Genomic DNA, 17,381 nt, shown 5'->3' with positions numbered 1-17,381 from the left:
TAATGGCTTTTTCTATAGAAATTAATTTGAATAATTTAAAAATTCCTTCCATACAGAGGTCATGATACTTATATTTAATTGTTGTATATTATAAAAAGAACCCATAACCTTTGGTAGTATTCTGCACATTGCTCAGCTACCAGGTCGTGCATGTCCGACATAGTGTGGATGACTTCTTGCTTTGCAGTCTCGTCACATTGAAGATCAAAGTCTCGCAAAAAGTGCCTCGATACCGAAATCAACGCCTCTTTCGGCCACGGTTGAAACCAGTCCACAGTACATCCAGATACTATTCCAGGGAACTTCAAAGCTCGAGCCCGTAATGTTTCTCCCACCTAAAATAAAAGCAAATAAAATCAAAATTTATGAGACTATTTGGCAAATTACCTTTATTACATTTTAAAGCATATGTCATCTTAAAGCAAATGAAAAAAATTTTAAGTGTTAACACTTAAACTTTTTTCATTTGCTGACACCCTCCGTACGATTTTACGAAAGCAAAATTTTTAAATAATATACAGCAATATACAAAGGCATGCGTCAGTAAACAGATTTGTCAATGCGTTGGCCAAAATATGTCTTGAGAGACATGATTGCCATGTAATTGAGAATCTTAGTTACCATTAATATTAAATTTATTTTAAATAATAAAAAGTAAAATAATATGACTGTAGTTTTAAGTTCTTCAGTCAAGCTCTAAAAATAGTATGACCACCAACAGCCGAACGACAAAATCACGAAACACTGATAATTCGACCTGGGTCAAATTCCTGAGAAGAGGCTGGCTTCGTGGGAGTTTTGATGATGTTCTCATGCACAACATGAATAAAAGCGAGTTTTAGTCAGAAAGACCTACACGAAGGCATCCCTGTCTTTAGGCAGATAGCTCTCCGGTGCTTTGCCATTATCTAAATCAAGGATTTCCAAAATTTTACTTGAACTTCTTGAATTCCTTTTTAAAAGAACAGTTTTCTTCATAGACTTTCTTTCAATTTTCTGTACATGAAATAACAATCAGAATACAAACAACAGAATCATAATACAAATAATTGCGCATACATAACTTAGCAATTAAACTAGGAATATGATCAAAGGTTATGGAAGAAAATGGTTTATTAGACTTATGTTCAATTATATTTTTTGTATTCTTTATTTTTTTTAACTTTAAAAATATAAAAAAATTATCAGGCACAAAGTCACAGATTCTCATTGCCCGAAAGTTCAATTTTAATTAATGTGACTCCTGCACATGATTTATTTATGCAACGTTTGGTTCGGTAACAACTTAAATTTTGAGATATTTCTTTTAGATGACTTTTTAATTCCGCAACTTAGCTTTTAGAGACATAGGTTATTTGGAAGCAAGACATATGGAAAATGAGCATTGCCCTCGCCGGACTCGAGCCACGCACCTCTCGAATACGCGTCGAGCGTGCTGACTACTATACCACGAAGGCATGCTATGAAGGCTGGAAAAAAAACCTTATAAGCTTACCCATGTGTTCTGAATAAGATATGAGATATTTGTATGATAAAGTTTTATACATCAATAAACAATTAATTATAAAGTTTATTAATACTCTTTTTTGTAATCAATGGGTTCTTGATCATGATCAGTTTGCCGATGCACATTCGGCTAGCAATCCCATAATCATCACAGATCCTTTTTAATATTTTATCGACCCCCAGGTAGTCCATACTGCTGATCTAAATAAGCCAATTCATTTAAAATGTTCTGCTCATATTTTCATAATAACACAATCAAGTTTCATTCACCAAAAAAAAAAAAAAAAAAAAAAAAAAGAGAGAGAGAGAGAGAGAGAGAGAGAGAAAAGAGGAAAAAATAACGTAATCATAAGTCTTTTTCCTACTTCTTAAATTAAAATAAAATTCTGAATAGAAAATTTGCATTAGTAGAATACAGTGCTTATTTGTTTTAAGTCATTGATTAATAGTGAAATATTTTGCTTGTTATAAAATAGGGAGCAATCTTTCTTTTACGGAAAATTTTGCGAGTTGATAAAGATAAAACGGACTTCAGTTAAAAGTGGACTAGAAGCTATTAAGATTTTCGAAAATTCATGTCCAGATGACTGTAAAAGTTTTCTCCAGCTTCAAAACGAATGCAAGAAGAACAGTGAAGATAAATAATCTCACTCGGAAAGGTGTAATAAAAATTTTAATTAAAAGTATGATTTACATTAAAGAATATATGGCTGACGTCCCATTATATTCGTACAGTAAAACATCAAATAGCTCTTACTGGTGAGAAACATAATACAACGTGCAGGTTTTTCCGAGTCCTATACAGAAAATAGTCCATCACATTTTCTGGAGTCGGGGGCCTGCGAGGTTGTTCTCGCTTCATCATAGGAGTCAGTTCCGTTATAATATCCAGCTTCTCATCCCGGTTAAAAAGATTTGATACCTACAATAAATGTTTATATAAAAGATAGGAATTACTTGATAGGAAAGTATTTCAAAGGAAACAGAAATATTTCGCTCTTCAGAGTATCAGTTTTATGCATTAAGAATTATACCAAGAAAATTAACTTGAAGAGCTTTAACAGGAAAAGGCAGGGAAAAGTTTAAATTTTACTGTAATGCGCTGAAATACCTCGCTTTGTCCGGGAAAATGATTTCGCCAATACTCTGGATAGTTTGGAAGCAAATTAATCGAGGAACTAAATCGTTTAATAGTTTATTATTTATTAAAAAAATCTGAAAATTTTCAAATTTTATATTACGCCCAAAAGGACCTTTTTTTAACTTTTTGTGTGTTACCTTTATTTATTAAATATCATGTTCTTCGCACTTAAACCATAAAATTCAGTTCAAGAGCAATATCTCAAAATAGTTTTAAATTTAGCATATCTTTAGGATTTCCGATAAAGTCTCGCGCGCTGGAGATAAAAACTTTTTTTCGTACAGTGTTGCCATTGCTCGCTTTGAAATCGTTAAATTTGTTAATCAAGAACTCGTTACAGTTTTACAAAATATGAAATATATAATAAAGCAAATTCCAAATTTGTGCTTTCAGATGCCATATTCGGGTGGAAACGCACGTTATTCAAAATTTGATGGCTCTAAGTACCAGGTACTCAGAGGTTGTTTTATGACAGCGTGAGAAACATAATACATTCATTCATCCTCATTATTTAATTTCTTTAAATATAACATAGGGCTATAACATTTGGTGGCAACAATCTGAAAAGTTAAACGAACATTTAAAGTTTTAAACGCAAAATGCCAAAACGAAATTAATAGCCCTTCTGGGTTAACGCTCTTTGTGCTGAAAATAATTAATATCAAATTTTTTCCCTCTGATTTCAATAAATGAAATGCAATTCACAAATTAAAAAGTATTTATTAGAAATAATTTTAAAAAATACATACTTTAGGAATACATTTTCAGTTCTTTAATTTCTTTCTTTAGAGCTTTTTTTTTTCCACCTATCTATTTGTAGCAACGAATTGTATTGCTTATCGTTCGTTCAATTGCGAGGCTACGTTCGCTATTATAATCAGCTTTCATAATATTCTACCAAATCTAATTTTTAATAGTGATTCAGCTACTAATTCTCGTACAGCCACTTCAATATAGTCATCATCGTCTTAAGTCTCCTTCCATATATATATATATATATATACATTTGTCCAAATGCGACGTGTTTCGTTCCATTAAACTTTCGCTGAACATATTTACGCGAATATTACTCAAGATTGGAATTTAAATATTTGTAGCATTCCATTTTCAAAAATCAAATCAAAAATTAACGCATGAATCTAAATGTAGAAATGTTTGAAGCTTTTCATTTTCGAATATGTTTGACTGTAATTACGAATTTAATAGAATATAATAAGATTTTTATCAAAAGCATTGTATTGACTTATAAAGATTAATTACGGAACCTGTGAAAATGAATTTCCTGTTATTTCACATTTCATCATACTTTATTCTTATATAATGTACATAGTGGTTATTTTAAATGAAAATATTTATCCAAAATATGAATTTGAATTTATTATTTGTATTAATTTCATTTGCATTTTGAGTGCACATAGAATTTAAACGGTGGAATAAAAAACGAGAGGATTGCACCGAATAAAAAATATTAGAAGGAAGATTTGAAATATTTCAGTATAATAATTACCACTCCACATGTCAAAACATTATTCAAATACTCCAAAAAGCATTCATCTTTCAACGCTTGGTCAGTAAAAATAAAAGTTGTTCCTTTATCCTGAATACCCGTAGTACGATACAAAACCTTGAGATCTTCTAAGAAATTCGTTGCATTGTAATTCCTGAAAAATACAGCAATACGAAATGGAGATCCATTATTAAATGTATAGGATGGTCTACAAACATGAATGTTTTATGCATAGAAATGAAGAAGAAAAAATAGAAATAAAGCCTTACACACTGGATACGATAAATGAAAGTCCTAGTTAGCTAACAGCAATATTTACCATTTAACGTTAAAATGAATCATAAAATTCAATAAAAATAATTATGTTTAATATGAATTTACGATAATCGAAACATTTTATACATGTTCTTCGATCGGTTGGTAGGATATATATATTTATATACATACGTAGACAATAATGTTCTTAAAACGCTTTCTATTCTTAAAAATTTATTTGGGTTGAAGAAAGAATAATTAACCAAGCTTTAATTTCTAAACCTAAATGTGTTAAAGTCCTGTGAAAGTTCTGTATGGTGTACCTTTGTAATTTAAAAATATGTATAAGCATTTAAAATTATTATCATACGCAAAAATAAATGATAAATATTCTGCGGAAATAAGGTCTAGACATTAATGGAAAGTGCGAAAGTTAAGGAAAATTAATGGTAATAAGAAAGATAATACAATAAATGTAAAATTTAAAAAAACCGCATTTAATTCATTTTTAAGTCTACCATATATATATTATTTTACTTAAATACTTTATGAAAAATATTTCTTATATAATCCATAGAAAGAAGTCTTTAAACTTTAGAAAACCGAAACGATGTTTTAGCGAACGTTTCGGTTTTATCGAACGTTTCGGGGCTATATGTTTTAAAATATCGAAACGCCCACCTCCGTTCATTACTCGTCCCTTCCGTTTCCTCTCCTTACCCTTCCATTCACGCACAAAGAAGTGCGAAGATCTTTCTACTTCCTAACAAAGAAGCTTCCACTAGCCTTTTAAGACTGTCTTCAAGAACTGATACAAAGCGTTTGGAGAAACTGCACATGCTACTGCAAACCTTACATGAATTAAAGAAAACAATATCGCAATCTCAACTCTTTCGGGCGTTTGTGTGATTTAATGAAAGGCAATCTCGGGTGTTTTGTCCTTCAAAAGGTTAACACTCGGATGAATATTTTTCATGTACTTTGAGTGTAAATAGAAAAAAGAAAATATCAACTTTTTTTATTAAGTCGCTTTTCTCCTTCTCCTTCCAAAAAAGGAATCTGATAGCAATGATTATTTAATGAGTGAAAAAAACCGACATTTGATTACAGTATCTGGGAAAAATAAATAGCGGTCTCGTTAACCGGGGAGGATCAAGCGAGTAGAGATATCAACCGGGCTTTATCTAACACAAAAGTTAAATTGAGGAATGATTTAAATTGTTAAAATGAAATTTCTGAGGAAAGTAGACAAAAAAAAAAAAAAAAAAAAAAAAAAAAAACACTAAAAATTTGTGAGTTAATAACAGGGATAACAGATGATGTCAAAATATAAATTAGCTTCTTTATTTCTAATGATCTTACATCAATGGTCTCAAATTAGTCACCCACAGGTCGCATGCAGTCCAGGAAGCAAATTTAATCGGCCGTGAATTAATTAGCAGTATTACTAGAATAATCTGAAGAAAAATTAAGATTTTAATTATGTGGAATCCAGTTTTGTCTTATTTTTATTCCTATTAAAAACGAACGGGAATAACGCAGTACAAATTCTACAAATAGGGTTGATCCATTTATACTATGTTATAAACCTTATTTAAAGATTTAAAGGCACACCTTTTGATTAATTTTTTATCGTACTTTTCAAAAGATAAATACTTTAAGTTACGAGTTTCTGAAATCCGAATAACCGCTTTCTTTGGGAATAAATTTATGCATCAGCAATTTGTTTTTCGGTAGTTGAAAATTAACATATATAAAAAAGAACCGGATTGGCCGATAAGCATCTGCAGTTCCTGATGAAGAGAGTCTCTAGTAATGTTTCTCCAGGGGTACGAACTTTATCACAATCGAAACGTCATTAAGTGTTGCAGTTGAAAATGTTTGCAAAAATTTACATATAAATCTGTGTATTTTTCTTGTACGTGTCAAAGAAAGATTTGACAAATAAGAGAAAAAGAATAGGTTGCCATCAATTATTCTCAAGTTTCTTCCCACTTGGAAAGCTTTCATAATTTGTTTATTTTAAATTTAAGTAAGTTATTTAATGGCTTATTCAACATATCAAAATTATTTGAAATGAAAGTTAGTCAAAGAATTTAACTGTCTTTTGAATACTTTTGAATTACAACTGTAACTATCAGAAATTTCAGGCGGCTACCAGCTTTTAGATTTTAAAGGGAAAGTCAATATGAATAGGAATTTTTTCTCCTTTCTGTTATTGCTATCAATTTTTATGTATGTTTTGATAAATATTTAGTAAATAAAATTTTAAATTTAGTTAAAGAATTTTGTTTTATTAAAAAAGTTCCATTTGTTTAAAAAAATTCGACTCATCAGCCACTTTAACATTTAGCCTTCCTACAACCTCAGTTTGTAACCAATAATTTAAGGTATCTCCTTTTTATTTTGAATTCTGATTGAATTTATGCAATAAAATGAAATAATTCTGCAGATTAAACTATTTGATAATACAGGCATATTGTTAACAATTCCTTACTGTTTTTCATAGTATGCGTTTTTCGTCGCTTCTGTGTTTTTAACTGTCATCAGGTTAAGCGCAGTTCTGGGTAAACTATAAAATTCATTCCCGGTATCAGCTCGGATACTCGAGAATTGACTGCAATTATTTTGACCTGCTGCTGTTTCTTTTCCATTAAACAAAATTGCTCGTTAAAAAGATCTAACCAATTTCAGCCAATTTTATTTAAGCAGGAAAATTACTCTCATGCAAGCCAGCGCATAATTATTTCGCATCCAAATTGATAAAGGAACATTTTTCCTGGTATAAGCTATATCTGGTTGTAATGAAGTTTTCTGCCAAAAACGATTTTAAGAGAATTAGAAGAAAAAACCTGAAATCAGTGTCTTTAGTGCGGGTAATAATCACCACCCAAATTCATGATTTTCTACCAACGTTTAGGTTGTTTTTCAAAGCCTTCAGCCCTGAAACTTGGTGGCTTCGAGTCCAAAATCAGAACAACCTCATTTCGGACGACCTGTGCAGAATGGAATACAGCACCAGCAAGCTGTAGCTGCAGGGGTGAAAAAGGGTAGAAGTCCGAAGAAGGGATGTCGGAGCTATATGTTGGGTGTGGCAAAAGATCGCATTCGAATCTGTACAGATTCCAGCCGGTGAATGCAGACACAAGTGGTCTTGCATTATCTTGATGGAGCATTACCTGTTTGCGCCGGAACTCAGTTCGAAATTTTTCCTTGATAGCAGCGTTAACATGAACTCACATTTCGCTGTATACCTTACTGCCGAGGCTTTTACCTCTTTCCAAATACACCACGGCAATCCCAGCAGATACAAAGCATGATCTTTTTGTTAGTCAAATTGCGCTTTGCGACGCTGCTCACGTACCAACCTTCTTTACGGCCTTTGTTGTTGAAGTAAACCCACTTTTCATCGCAAGTGACCACCCACTCCAGAATTTTGTCCTTGCGTTGATATTCGAGCAGATTAGTTGCAGGCTCGAACACATATATTCTTATCTGCTCGAGTTATCTCATGCGGCACCCAGAGATTGAACTTGTACGTCAAGTTTTTGCGATGCATAGCGCGACTAATAGACATGGCACTAACTCTTTAGCAAGCACTGGAGTGGTTGCATACTGATCTTTCACAAGTTCTCCAGGCGGGTCATATCAACATCAGTAGGCCGGCCAGAGCGATCTGCTTCAAAAATGCCATAGTTCTCATTTTTAACATTCGGTACCAAATTTTCACAGTATCATATGATACAGCATTAGTATGTAAAGTTGTACGCATGATTTGGTGACATTCTGTGGCTGACCTTACTTTTTTGAAAATTTCACAACACAGTCTTCTAAAGTCACTTTCTTTCAAATGCCAGAAATCGTTTGACAAAATATGATTAAACACCCCAACGCGAACTGTATTGTAGAAACAGTCTGCTGTGGGTTTGGTCTAAATTTAAAGGTTGATAATAGTAGTTAATTTATTCTAAACTTGACACTAAAGATGCGATCAATGCGATCAATTACTGCATAAAAACAGTAACAGTTAGCGAGTAACAGTCATGAAACCCTTTCAGTATGCTGTTGAATTCGAGTAACAAAAATTTAATTAAAAATTGATGGTAGGAGTAGCTTTTAACAGGATTTACTAACTTTAAGAAAATGATTGAAAAAACATTGTTTGAAACAATAAGAGTAATATATCTCTAATTCACCCGAAAACGCACTTTATATTTTATTATCGTCACCAACACACATGTTTAAACAGAGTGTTTATCTGCACACTGACAAAAAATAATACCAAAATCTAAGAAATTGTAACTTTTTATATACAGATTCAGTTTTCGGCATTAAGTCAAATTTTTAATATATTTATCGAACTTATCATACTTCGAAAACATCTTTATTTAGGATAGTAATTTCTCTGCGTTGCTAGAACAGTTTTAATTTTACATACTTCAGTTTTTTTTTAAATATTTTTAATGCGCATGTGAAAAACATGAATTTAGTATACAACGCCCATTTGGGCTTATTTTTCAATAGCCATTTTACAAAAATTAAGATATACCTGGTCAAATTAATTTGCTGTATATTGTAATGAGCAATAAATGCAGCCAATTTTGTCAAGGATTGTTTGCCAGATCCACCCACACCAATCAACAAAGCATGACCGCCAGGGCATCTTATTATTCTTGAAATCTAAAAACATTAAACACATAGCAAACTTATCCTTAATAATGTGAATTCTATTTGCTGAAACAGAATTTTGAGTCAAACTTTATTTCTATTATAAAATGTCTTGTTAATTAAAAACTACTTCCCTATTTCATCGAAACTGTTTTAAAATATATAAAAATTTGAATGCTGATTAATCATATTGTAATCATCGTTTACAAATGCCGAATACAACAAATTAATTAAAATGACACTTTTTAACTTTTTATGGCATTAAATAAATGACTAGATATGGAATAACATTAGCTGTTAAGGAAGTTAATATGTGAAACTACATTATATTAATTACGAAATTTTACACAGTTTTCTTTTTCAGCTGTTATAATAACAACAATAGCAACGCAATAAATACGGAAGAGGAATTACTGGCGCGTTAAACATAAACATATTAAGACATATTACCTCTATTAGGACATTTTTCATACACTGTGTTCATGACAGACTTTCAAAGTTCTTTGCTTTTACAACCGTTTGTGGTAAACATGCTTCTAACTACAAAAATGGTTTAAATCACGCAGATATTCTGTTTGAGAATTTTTTAATTTTATAAAAATTAAGAATAATCTTTTGTATGGTTGCCCGGTCTATGCAATTGCATTTAGCAAGCATTTACCTCGAGAGTCTGTTACAATATTGAAGCAAGTCAGAAGTTTTTTTAGAGCACAAATTTTGTAAGATTCTTTGAATAACATCTCTTTTTTAAAAAGGTTTATATAGACAGTATTGGACAGTACTGATTAGATTTTTTGTTGATTTGTTTGTTTTTTGGAAGTATAATTTGCATCTTTAGTTCAGTTTTTGCGAGACAATTGACAAAATATTCAAATTATCTTAATTTTGAACACCAGCGTAATAATATTACAGAGAATAAAAATTAATTGCAATATACAAAGTCATTAAAAAAGAACATATTTAATTAAATTAGTGTACCCTTGTGAGATGAGAAACAGCATCCTTAAAAAATACTATATCTAAATGCCCTGTACGAGCCACTTCATTGTAGAGACTCAATAGGAAAGTCAACCTTTCTTGTAGCGTCTCCAACGATCGCACCTATACGTAAAACGTAAGTTCACTTTATTCAAGAATACAAACAAAAGTGAATATTAAAAGTGAGGTTTATAAAGAAAGTCAATATAGATTAACAATTACATAAATACTAAGCTAAAATACTTTATAATTTTTATATCAAAATATTACACAGCTTTCCTTTTTATTTAAAATTCGAGTAGCCTTATAGTACTTTAGATTCCAAAAATTAAACTACAATTTTTTTGGCTTTTGACACCAAAAGAGAATGTACGAGGTAAAATGATTGAAATGAAAATAAAAGAATTGGGAACTGTGGCAAAAGGTGTAACATAGCCTAAAAAGACAACAAACAAAATGCATACTTAAGAACTATAAAGTGATTTTTGTTGGTTAGAGTATACAGATTTGGCTGGCAAGCTTTACAGAAGATAGTAGACAAGTATTCAAAACTGTCATCTACAAAAGTTCACTTAATGCTAAATAAAATTGTGCAATATATGTACGCAAAGTGCTTTTACGAGTATTTTTAAATCATCTTTCGCTGAATACGCAATTTTAAATAAAACAAAAATATATATAGCTAGGACGGACTATGAATACATATAATCTGTACACGCAGTAACAATAAACAATAGTCTAAAACATTTAACTACTGAATTTACTGAAATTATTTATCCTACAAATGAAACTAAAATATATTATATTTGAAGGAAAGAGAACATATTTTGATACTGTAAGGATCTTAAGTTTTACTAACGTTTATTTTATTTTAAATCTTTACTATCACTTCTTATTTTCTACTTCCGGCCAGAATTAAAAGCGTTAACTTATTTATGCAAAATTTGTCTGGCGAACGCCAAGTACTTAAGTTGTGGCTTTTTGCCAAGCGAGAGAGAGGAAGGAGCTAGTCGAAGCAGGCCGCTTGCCCTAAAAGTTATATCGGATAATGGTCCTCAATTTGTAAGTAATGTATTTGAAGACATGTGCCAAAAACTGGGCATACGTCATTTAAAAATGGTCCCGTATCGCCCGCAATCAAATATAGCGGAACGGGTCAATAGAAATATAGTGAAAATTATCCGTAGTTATGTTAAAAATTTTCATAAAAGCTGGGATAACAATGTCAATGAATTTGCTTTCGCCCTTAGGACCGCAAAACATGATACAACGGGCAAAACTCCTGCTGAGTTATTTTTAGGCAGAAAGATTATAACGCCGTTAGATAAATTATTTTATGTGCAACAAAGAGCGCCAGAATTTAAAATGGGTGATATAGAAAAATTAATTAAAGAAGCAAAAAAGAATACTGAAGTAGCACAAAGAAAACATAAGCTTTATTATGATATGAAACGACAGGGAGTAACTTATAAAGTAGGGGATGAAGTTTTAAAAATTAAGCATTCACTTTCTATAGCACCAGAAGATAAAACTGCCAAATTTTTTCCACGATTTGAAGGACCATATGTCATAGAAAAAATAACTCACGCTGTAGTGGTGTTAAAAGCCAGGAATGGTGAAACATGCTCCGCAAACATTGCTCAAATAAAACCCTACTATGATCGTAATAAAATGCAAATTTTCAACGATCTTTTGCAGGATCCGGCACGGCAGACACGGCAGGCACAAGCTCCAGAGGTAGAACAACGTCAAGCACAAGGATAAGCCATTAGGAGGCAGGGGCAATTGAAAAGAAAGTTTCCTCGTTGGAAAATTGAAGGTAACAAGAAAAAGAAGCCGTTCCACCGTCCAGAAAAGAGAGCTCACGAACACCCCCCGAATGAAGAAGGGAGAAGTACGACGAATGCAAAGAAAGCCAGGAGAAATAACGGCAACTATAACCCGGCTCCCAAACGTAAGATCTACTCATCGGACAGGACTCTCCGCAGCAAATGTCGCCGAACTGCGGAAGGGCCACTAGCGGCGGAGGAAAAGATACAAGGAAAATTTGAACGGCCAGCAACGAGGTCCAAGCAGGAACGAGAAAGAAGTATCCCGGTTCCGCCAAGACCAGCTGCCATCAAACGGCCAAGACCAGGCAGAGGCGAAAAAGAAGGTATTCAAGGGTGACCGAACTGGAGGAAAAAGAAAGCTTCTAGAGGAAGAAACTGAGGGGCGAGCCCGCACAAGAAAAAGGATAAATCAAACGAGAATCTTCGCTACCTTCCAGGACTGGGCTCAGAAAAGAATGTCCGAATATCACAAAGATAAGAAAAATTTTATGTTACTTTGCAAACTTAAGTTAATCTTTCATTCTTACTGCAAGTGGCAGATTTCAAGAAGTTTTACCTCATGTGAGGTCTACCTTTATCGCCAAAAAGGCGAGAAATGAGTTGTTACCGATTTTGGTATTATGTTTTTCAATTACTCGCGCGTAAAACTAAAGTTGATGTATAATAGCGTTGTGTAAAGACTTAAATATTGTAAAAAGTTATTGTATAAATTTTATTTAAAACATTCTAGCAAGAAAGAAGTTTTAGTCTGAAAGACTTTTTGAAATGTAGTATTATTTCAATGTAGAAAGAATTGGCACTTGCTTTGAAAAGAATAGAAGTTAACAATGTACTACTAATGTATGTTTTCAAATCTGAAAAATTAACGGCATGTTAATATGTTCTTATATACAATGTGAACTGTTATTTTAAATGTTAAGAAATACTGTGATATGGTAAAAGTAAAAGTAATGCCAAAAAAATTTTTTTTATTCGTGTGACTGTAAAAAGACCAAATTATGGTGAATATGTGTTAAAGGTTGAATGAATGTAGTTAGGCTCTCTGACGCTACACTTCAGAGTTAGCCACTTTCAGAATAGTACCTCAGGGTTTAGAGTTGAAGATAGGGTGTGTTACGAGGTCTTGTCATGTTGAATTTTAACACGTTAGTGTTTTGAATGTAGGAGGCAGTGTTGAACACGTATACATAAACACATTCGTGTTTGGTGTTCTTTTACAACACATGTCAGAGAGCATGGGGAGAGATAATTAAAATAGTCATGAATGAAATAAGAATGTTAAGAGAAATGTAAATATGCATGTTACTTGCCATTTCATTGTGTAACATTTCATTAAACTAGTTTTCCTTCCAGATCTCTGGAAGGAACCAGATTTGAATAAAAGCTCCTGTTTAGATGCAGTACAGATGAAAAATTGGTTTTCCATGGAGCTGCTATTGTAAAAACAATTTTTTTTTTAAATTTCTAGTTTCTAGTGAGAAATGTTTGTAAAAGATTGGTCTCGTGTTAGATTCTAAAGCTAAAAGTTTTCAACAAGGTCGTTTTAGACCTCAGTTTCAAACTAATTAACTCTATCGGGAAGTATGTAAGTATCTTAAGTTTTACTAACGTTTATTTTATTTTAAATCTTTACTATCACTTCTTATTTTCTACTTCCGGCCAGAATTAAAAGCTTTAACTTATTTATGCAAATTTGTCTGGCGAACGCCAAGTACTTAAGTTGTGGCTTTTTGCCAAGCGAGAGAGAGGAAGGAGTTAGTCGAAGCAGGTCGCTTGCCATAGAAGTTTTACTCGGTTGCGGTTTGCCTTCCAGGCCAGAGGTTTAATCCTCGTGATAATTTTAAACGTATTGTAGTGTTAACAGTTCTCTGTACTACATACGGCTTCCTGTTAATATCCGGCCAATCTTATACGTAGGCCCTTGTGGATTATTCCAAATTTAAGTTAGAGTTTAGTTATATTTTTATATTCTTACGTTCAGACCACAAGTAGTTGGTCTCTGTATTCCGAAGTACGGAAATTATTGTAAAGAGTAAAAAATAAAGGGTTTTGTATACCCTTCCTGTGTATCTTGTCTACTTCCCACAGTTATTGAACATAGCTTTAGTAAGCTCCCTGTTCCGAGTCAGGTCTGTGCATGTTCCCAAAGAAAGTAAGACGGAACATTGAACCTGATAATACAACCGCCTCATTTGAACTTCATTGATTATCTCAGTCACCTTGCAACTTTTTAACCTGCAATCTCGCAACCAATTATTGTCATGCAGATATTAAATTTAAGCTTTCCACATATTTTTCTACATCGCCGCAAGGATTGGTATGGATTGGCACATATTTTTCTACATCGCCGCAAGGGTATTTTTTCCACTTCATTTGCTATGGGAAGTCTCCGATCATTTTCATCCCCCGATAAAACGTATGTCAAGAAAATGACAAGTCTAGTAAAAGTTTGTCTACACTTTTGTTTGCTTATCTGTCCAAGGACCGGTTAAGCAATAAATGGAGTCATGCAACCACGTCAAGCCTTTTTTTAAGGCGTCACATCCTGTATCTCCTTCAACGAAAGGCTTTCTATCATTTCACGAGTAAGAAAACATCTTTCAAAGCGCAGGTCTGTACCTCTACGCTACCGACTGCTGTTTTTCTCACTAAGGCAACAGAAAGCATTCTGTTGCAACAGAGAGAGAGAATGCTTTCGATTTTTGGAGACAAAAAAATCGAAAGCATTTTTGATTCAGAATCTAATTAGTTAGTTTTGCCGGAAATTTTAGACTTTAAAATACTCGGACAAAATGACATGAAACGAAAGTGTTATGCACAGGCTACAAATGAAACATATGCATAAAAATATGATTGTAGCATACTCACAGGTTCATATATCTTTGGTGTTTCCACTTCAGCTTCATCTTCGGTTGTAACTTCAGGGGTATCTCTTAAAGCAAATTTTAAAAATAAGTAAACGGCTTCATAGTTAATCATTTATTTTTTATCTCTCACATCTACATAAATGTATTCATTGATAAAAAATTATAATTGTGAGAAAATTCAGTGAAATGATTTGACGGATCTCCGTTTTTAATGGCTTAAAAATTTAGAAAAGCATTCTTATAGAAAAATATAAATTATAGAAATAATACAAATATTTATAGAATTTTATGGATGTTCTGAAAATTATACTTAACTTGTGTTCTTTTAGAGTACGTTAAATATAAATTATAGTTTGTTATTTGTAAACTTAGAGTTAAATTAGGACATAACTCGTCTCTGAATTTGGTGACAACCTGGGGGTCATCTAATAAAAATTTCTTAAATTAGTCATTTGCTGCCTTCTTTAAACCATGATTGATTTAATTTAGTAAACTTCTACATTACTGCTGATCTGGACGATTTACACATGCGCCAAAACCTTAGGATATGTTTTTAGCATTTACAGAAACAGCATTTTGTAAAATTTATATGATAGTCCTACCTTGCATGCATTATTTTGATGCATACATACCTTAATATGGAGTGAGCTAGTGTGTTGACTAGATTACCGCTATCAGCGCCTTTTAGGATAACGTACTGAATTCCTTATTTGAGAAATGATTCTCATGTATAAAGGTTGTAATTTTCTGAAAGATCTCTGTATGAAATGAGAGCAAAAGGATAAGGAAAATGTCCTACTATATTAATTGACACTGCTTTTATGAAAATCATGACTTATGGATTCTGGTAGAAAAAAGGACTGAGCAGAAGTGAAAACCGCTAATATTCTCAACTAGATTTCTAAAGGAATTTCTGAAGGTATAAATTTGAATAAATGTTAAAATATTAGAAATGGAAGTGACAATATATTAGAATCAATTAACTCGGAGTGTCTTTTTGAAATACATAAAAATATACATATATTATTAATCATATTTTGATTTTGTTAAGAACTGTGTAAAAATGTTGAAACATTTTAATGTGTATGGATTCTAGTAGAATAAAAAACCTAAGATAAACTTTGTATTTTCTGAATCATATGATATTGAAAGGAAAAACGCATTTAAAAAAATCGTACTCAAAATCATTCAAACGTGTGTAGACTTTTCTGACATTTAATTCTTTAAAACTTCAGAAAAAGAAAATTTTACTGAAGTTTAAAGAATTAAGTAGAATTTTTATTTGCTTTAAAAAGCAAATTACTAACCTGAGAAAGTCAACAAAATAGCATATATCTTCATTATCATTGATGTCGATATTTTCTTCTGCGGCTAGTTTTGCCAAAGTAGCTTCAAACCATTTGTAATCTTGCTGCTGAATGAATCTGAAATTGAGATACAATGAGCTGCAATTTAGATGTCTAGTAATACTTGTATTTTATAAGTAGCTATTACTATGAGCAGTTATAAACTCTGTGAATATCTTACAATATCAAATAAAATAAAACTTCTAAGATTACTTTCTTTTTTTTTTTTCATAAAAAAAGACAGTTGTCTATAAAACGAAAACCATCCATCAAATCCCAGTGTCATTTACGGATACCTTTCGTAGTTTTGTGATTGCAACTTGCTTGAACCAAGTCCTTGAGAAAATAGCAAATTTCTTTAACCACATTATGTACTAAGGTATAGACTTGATTGAAAGATTTGATGCTAATTCATGGTTGTATACATATATATTTGAAAAATGACTTGTTTGGCATTTACGTACCTAATCACTTTCTGCCTCGATGCATTTCTTCATACTGTTAGTTTAACACTGCCTTCCCCCCTTTTTCGATGTTTCTTTTTGTAAAGTGGACCGTTGAGCTTGTACAGCGATCCTTATCCTTGCATCAATGATACATTTGATATCTTTTAAATGCAATCTACGGGTAAAATCTGAAATTGCTTTAAAAATATTCGAATTTGTGAAATGCTAAAATTAACCAAATGCGTGTTTTGCACTTTCATTTAACCATATTATTAATTAAAACTCATCATTAAATAAGGATACATAACAGAATAGAATGTCATCGAAGTAGTTCCTTTCCCTGGCATTAAACGTACAAAGATGGTTGCCAATCTGACGGATGTATTCTGCACCTAGTACAAGTTACATTAAAACATTAGACGTGCAGATGGTATGCATATACACATATATAAATATTATATACAAAGTTAGATTGTTTAGATATGAATAAGTTTTTAGGATGTAGTCTAGACATATGCAAAGATAAAGCTGTTTAGTTTTGCATTACAGTATGAGATGCATATTGTAAGAGCAAGAGGAATGAAATGGTTTATAATTGCCTATATTTCTTGACCCATTAGTCTATCTTCTGACATTAAAAATAGAACTGCAATTCTAGGGGTGGAATCGCTTATAGCACAGTAAGTTTATGTACGGTACAGTTTTGTGACAGAGCAAGGATTAGACATTGTGTTTTCAATTACTGCTGCTCAGTTGAAAGCACTGGGTTTTGCAATATGCCCTTGTATTAATACAATTAAACTTCTAGTGTCCATATTCGCACTGATCTGATGTT

General features: G+C 32.2%; 1 protein-coding gene across 1 annotated transcript in view; it reads right to left on the bottom strand.

The window, feature by feature from the left end:
- Dhc1 (dynein axonemal heavy chain 1) overlaps positions 1-17,381 on the bottom strand; it is a 402,656-nt gene that overhangs the window by 152,324 nt on the left and 232,951 nt on the right. The window contains exons 49-55 of the mRNA XM_085812430.1: positions 16,062-16,178; positions 14,756-14,819; positions 10,056-10,178; positions 8,959-9,089; positions 4,155-4,308; positions 2,264-2,428; positions 109-335 (exon numbers count right to left, since the gene is read on the bottom strand). Of these exons, the coding sequence (XP_085668556.1) occupies positions 109-335; positions 2,264-2,428; positions 4,155-4,308; positions 8,959-9,089; positions 10,056-10,178; positions 14,756-14,819; positions 16,062-16,178 (981 nt within the window). The remainder of the gene's footprint in view (positions 1-108; positions 336-2,263; positions 2,429-4,154; positions 4,309-8,958; positions 9,090-10,055; positions 10,179-14,755; positions 14,820-16,061; positions 16,179-17,381) is intronic.

Source organism: Stegodyphus dumicola, chromosome 3, assembly GCF_044657685.1.
Source record: "Stegodyphus dumicola isolate Sdum_Otavi_A_Nest chromosome 3, ASM4465768v1".
In the NCBI taxonomy this organism is placed as follows: Eukaryota; Metazoa; Arthropoda; class Arachnida; order Araneae; family Eresidae; genus Stegodyphus; species Stegodyphus dumicola.
The sequence above is the reverse complement of the archived record's forward strand: the minus strand, read 5'-3'. Positions and strand labels throughout refer to the sequence as shown.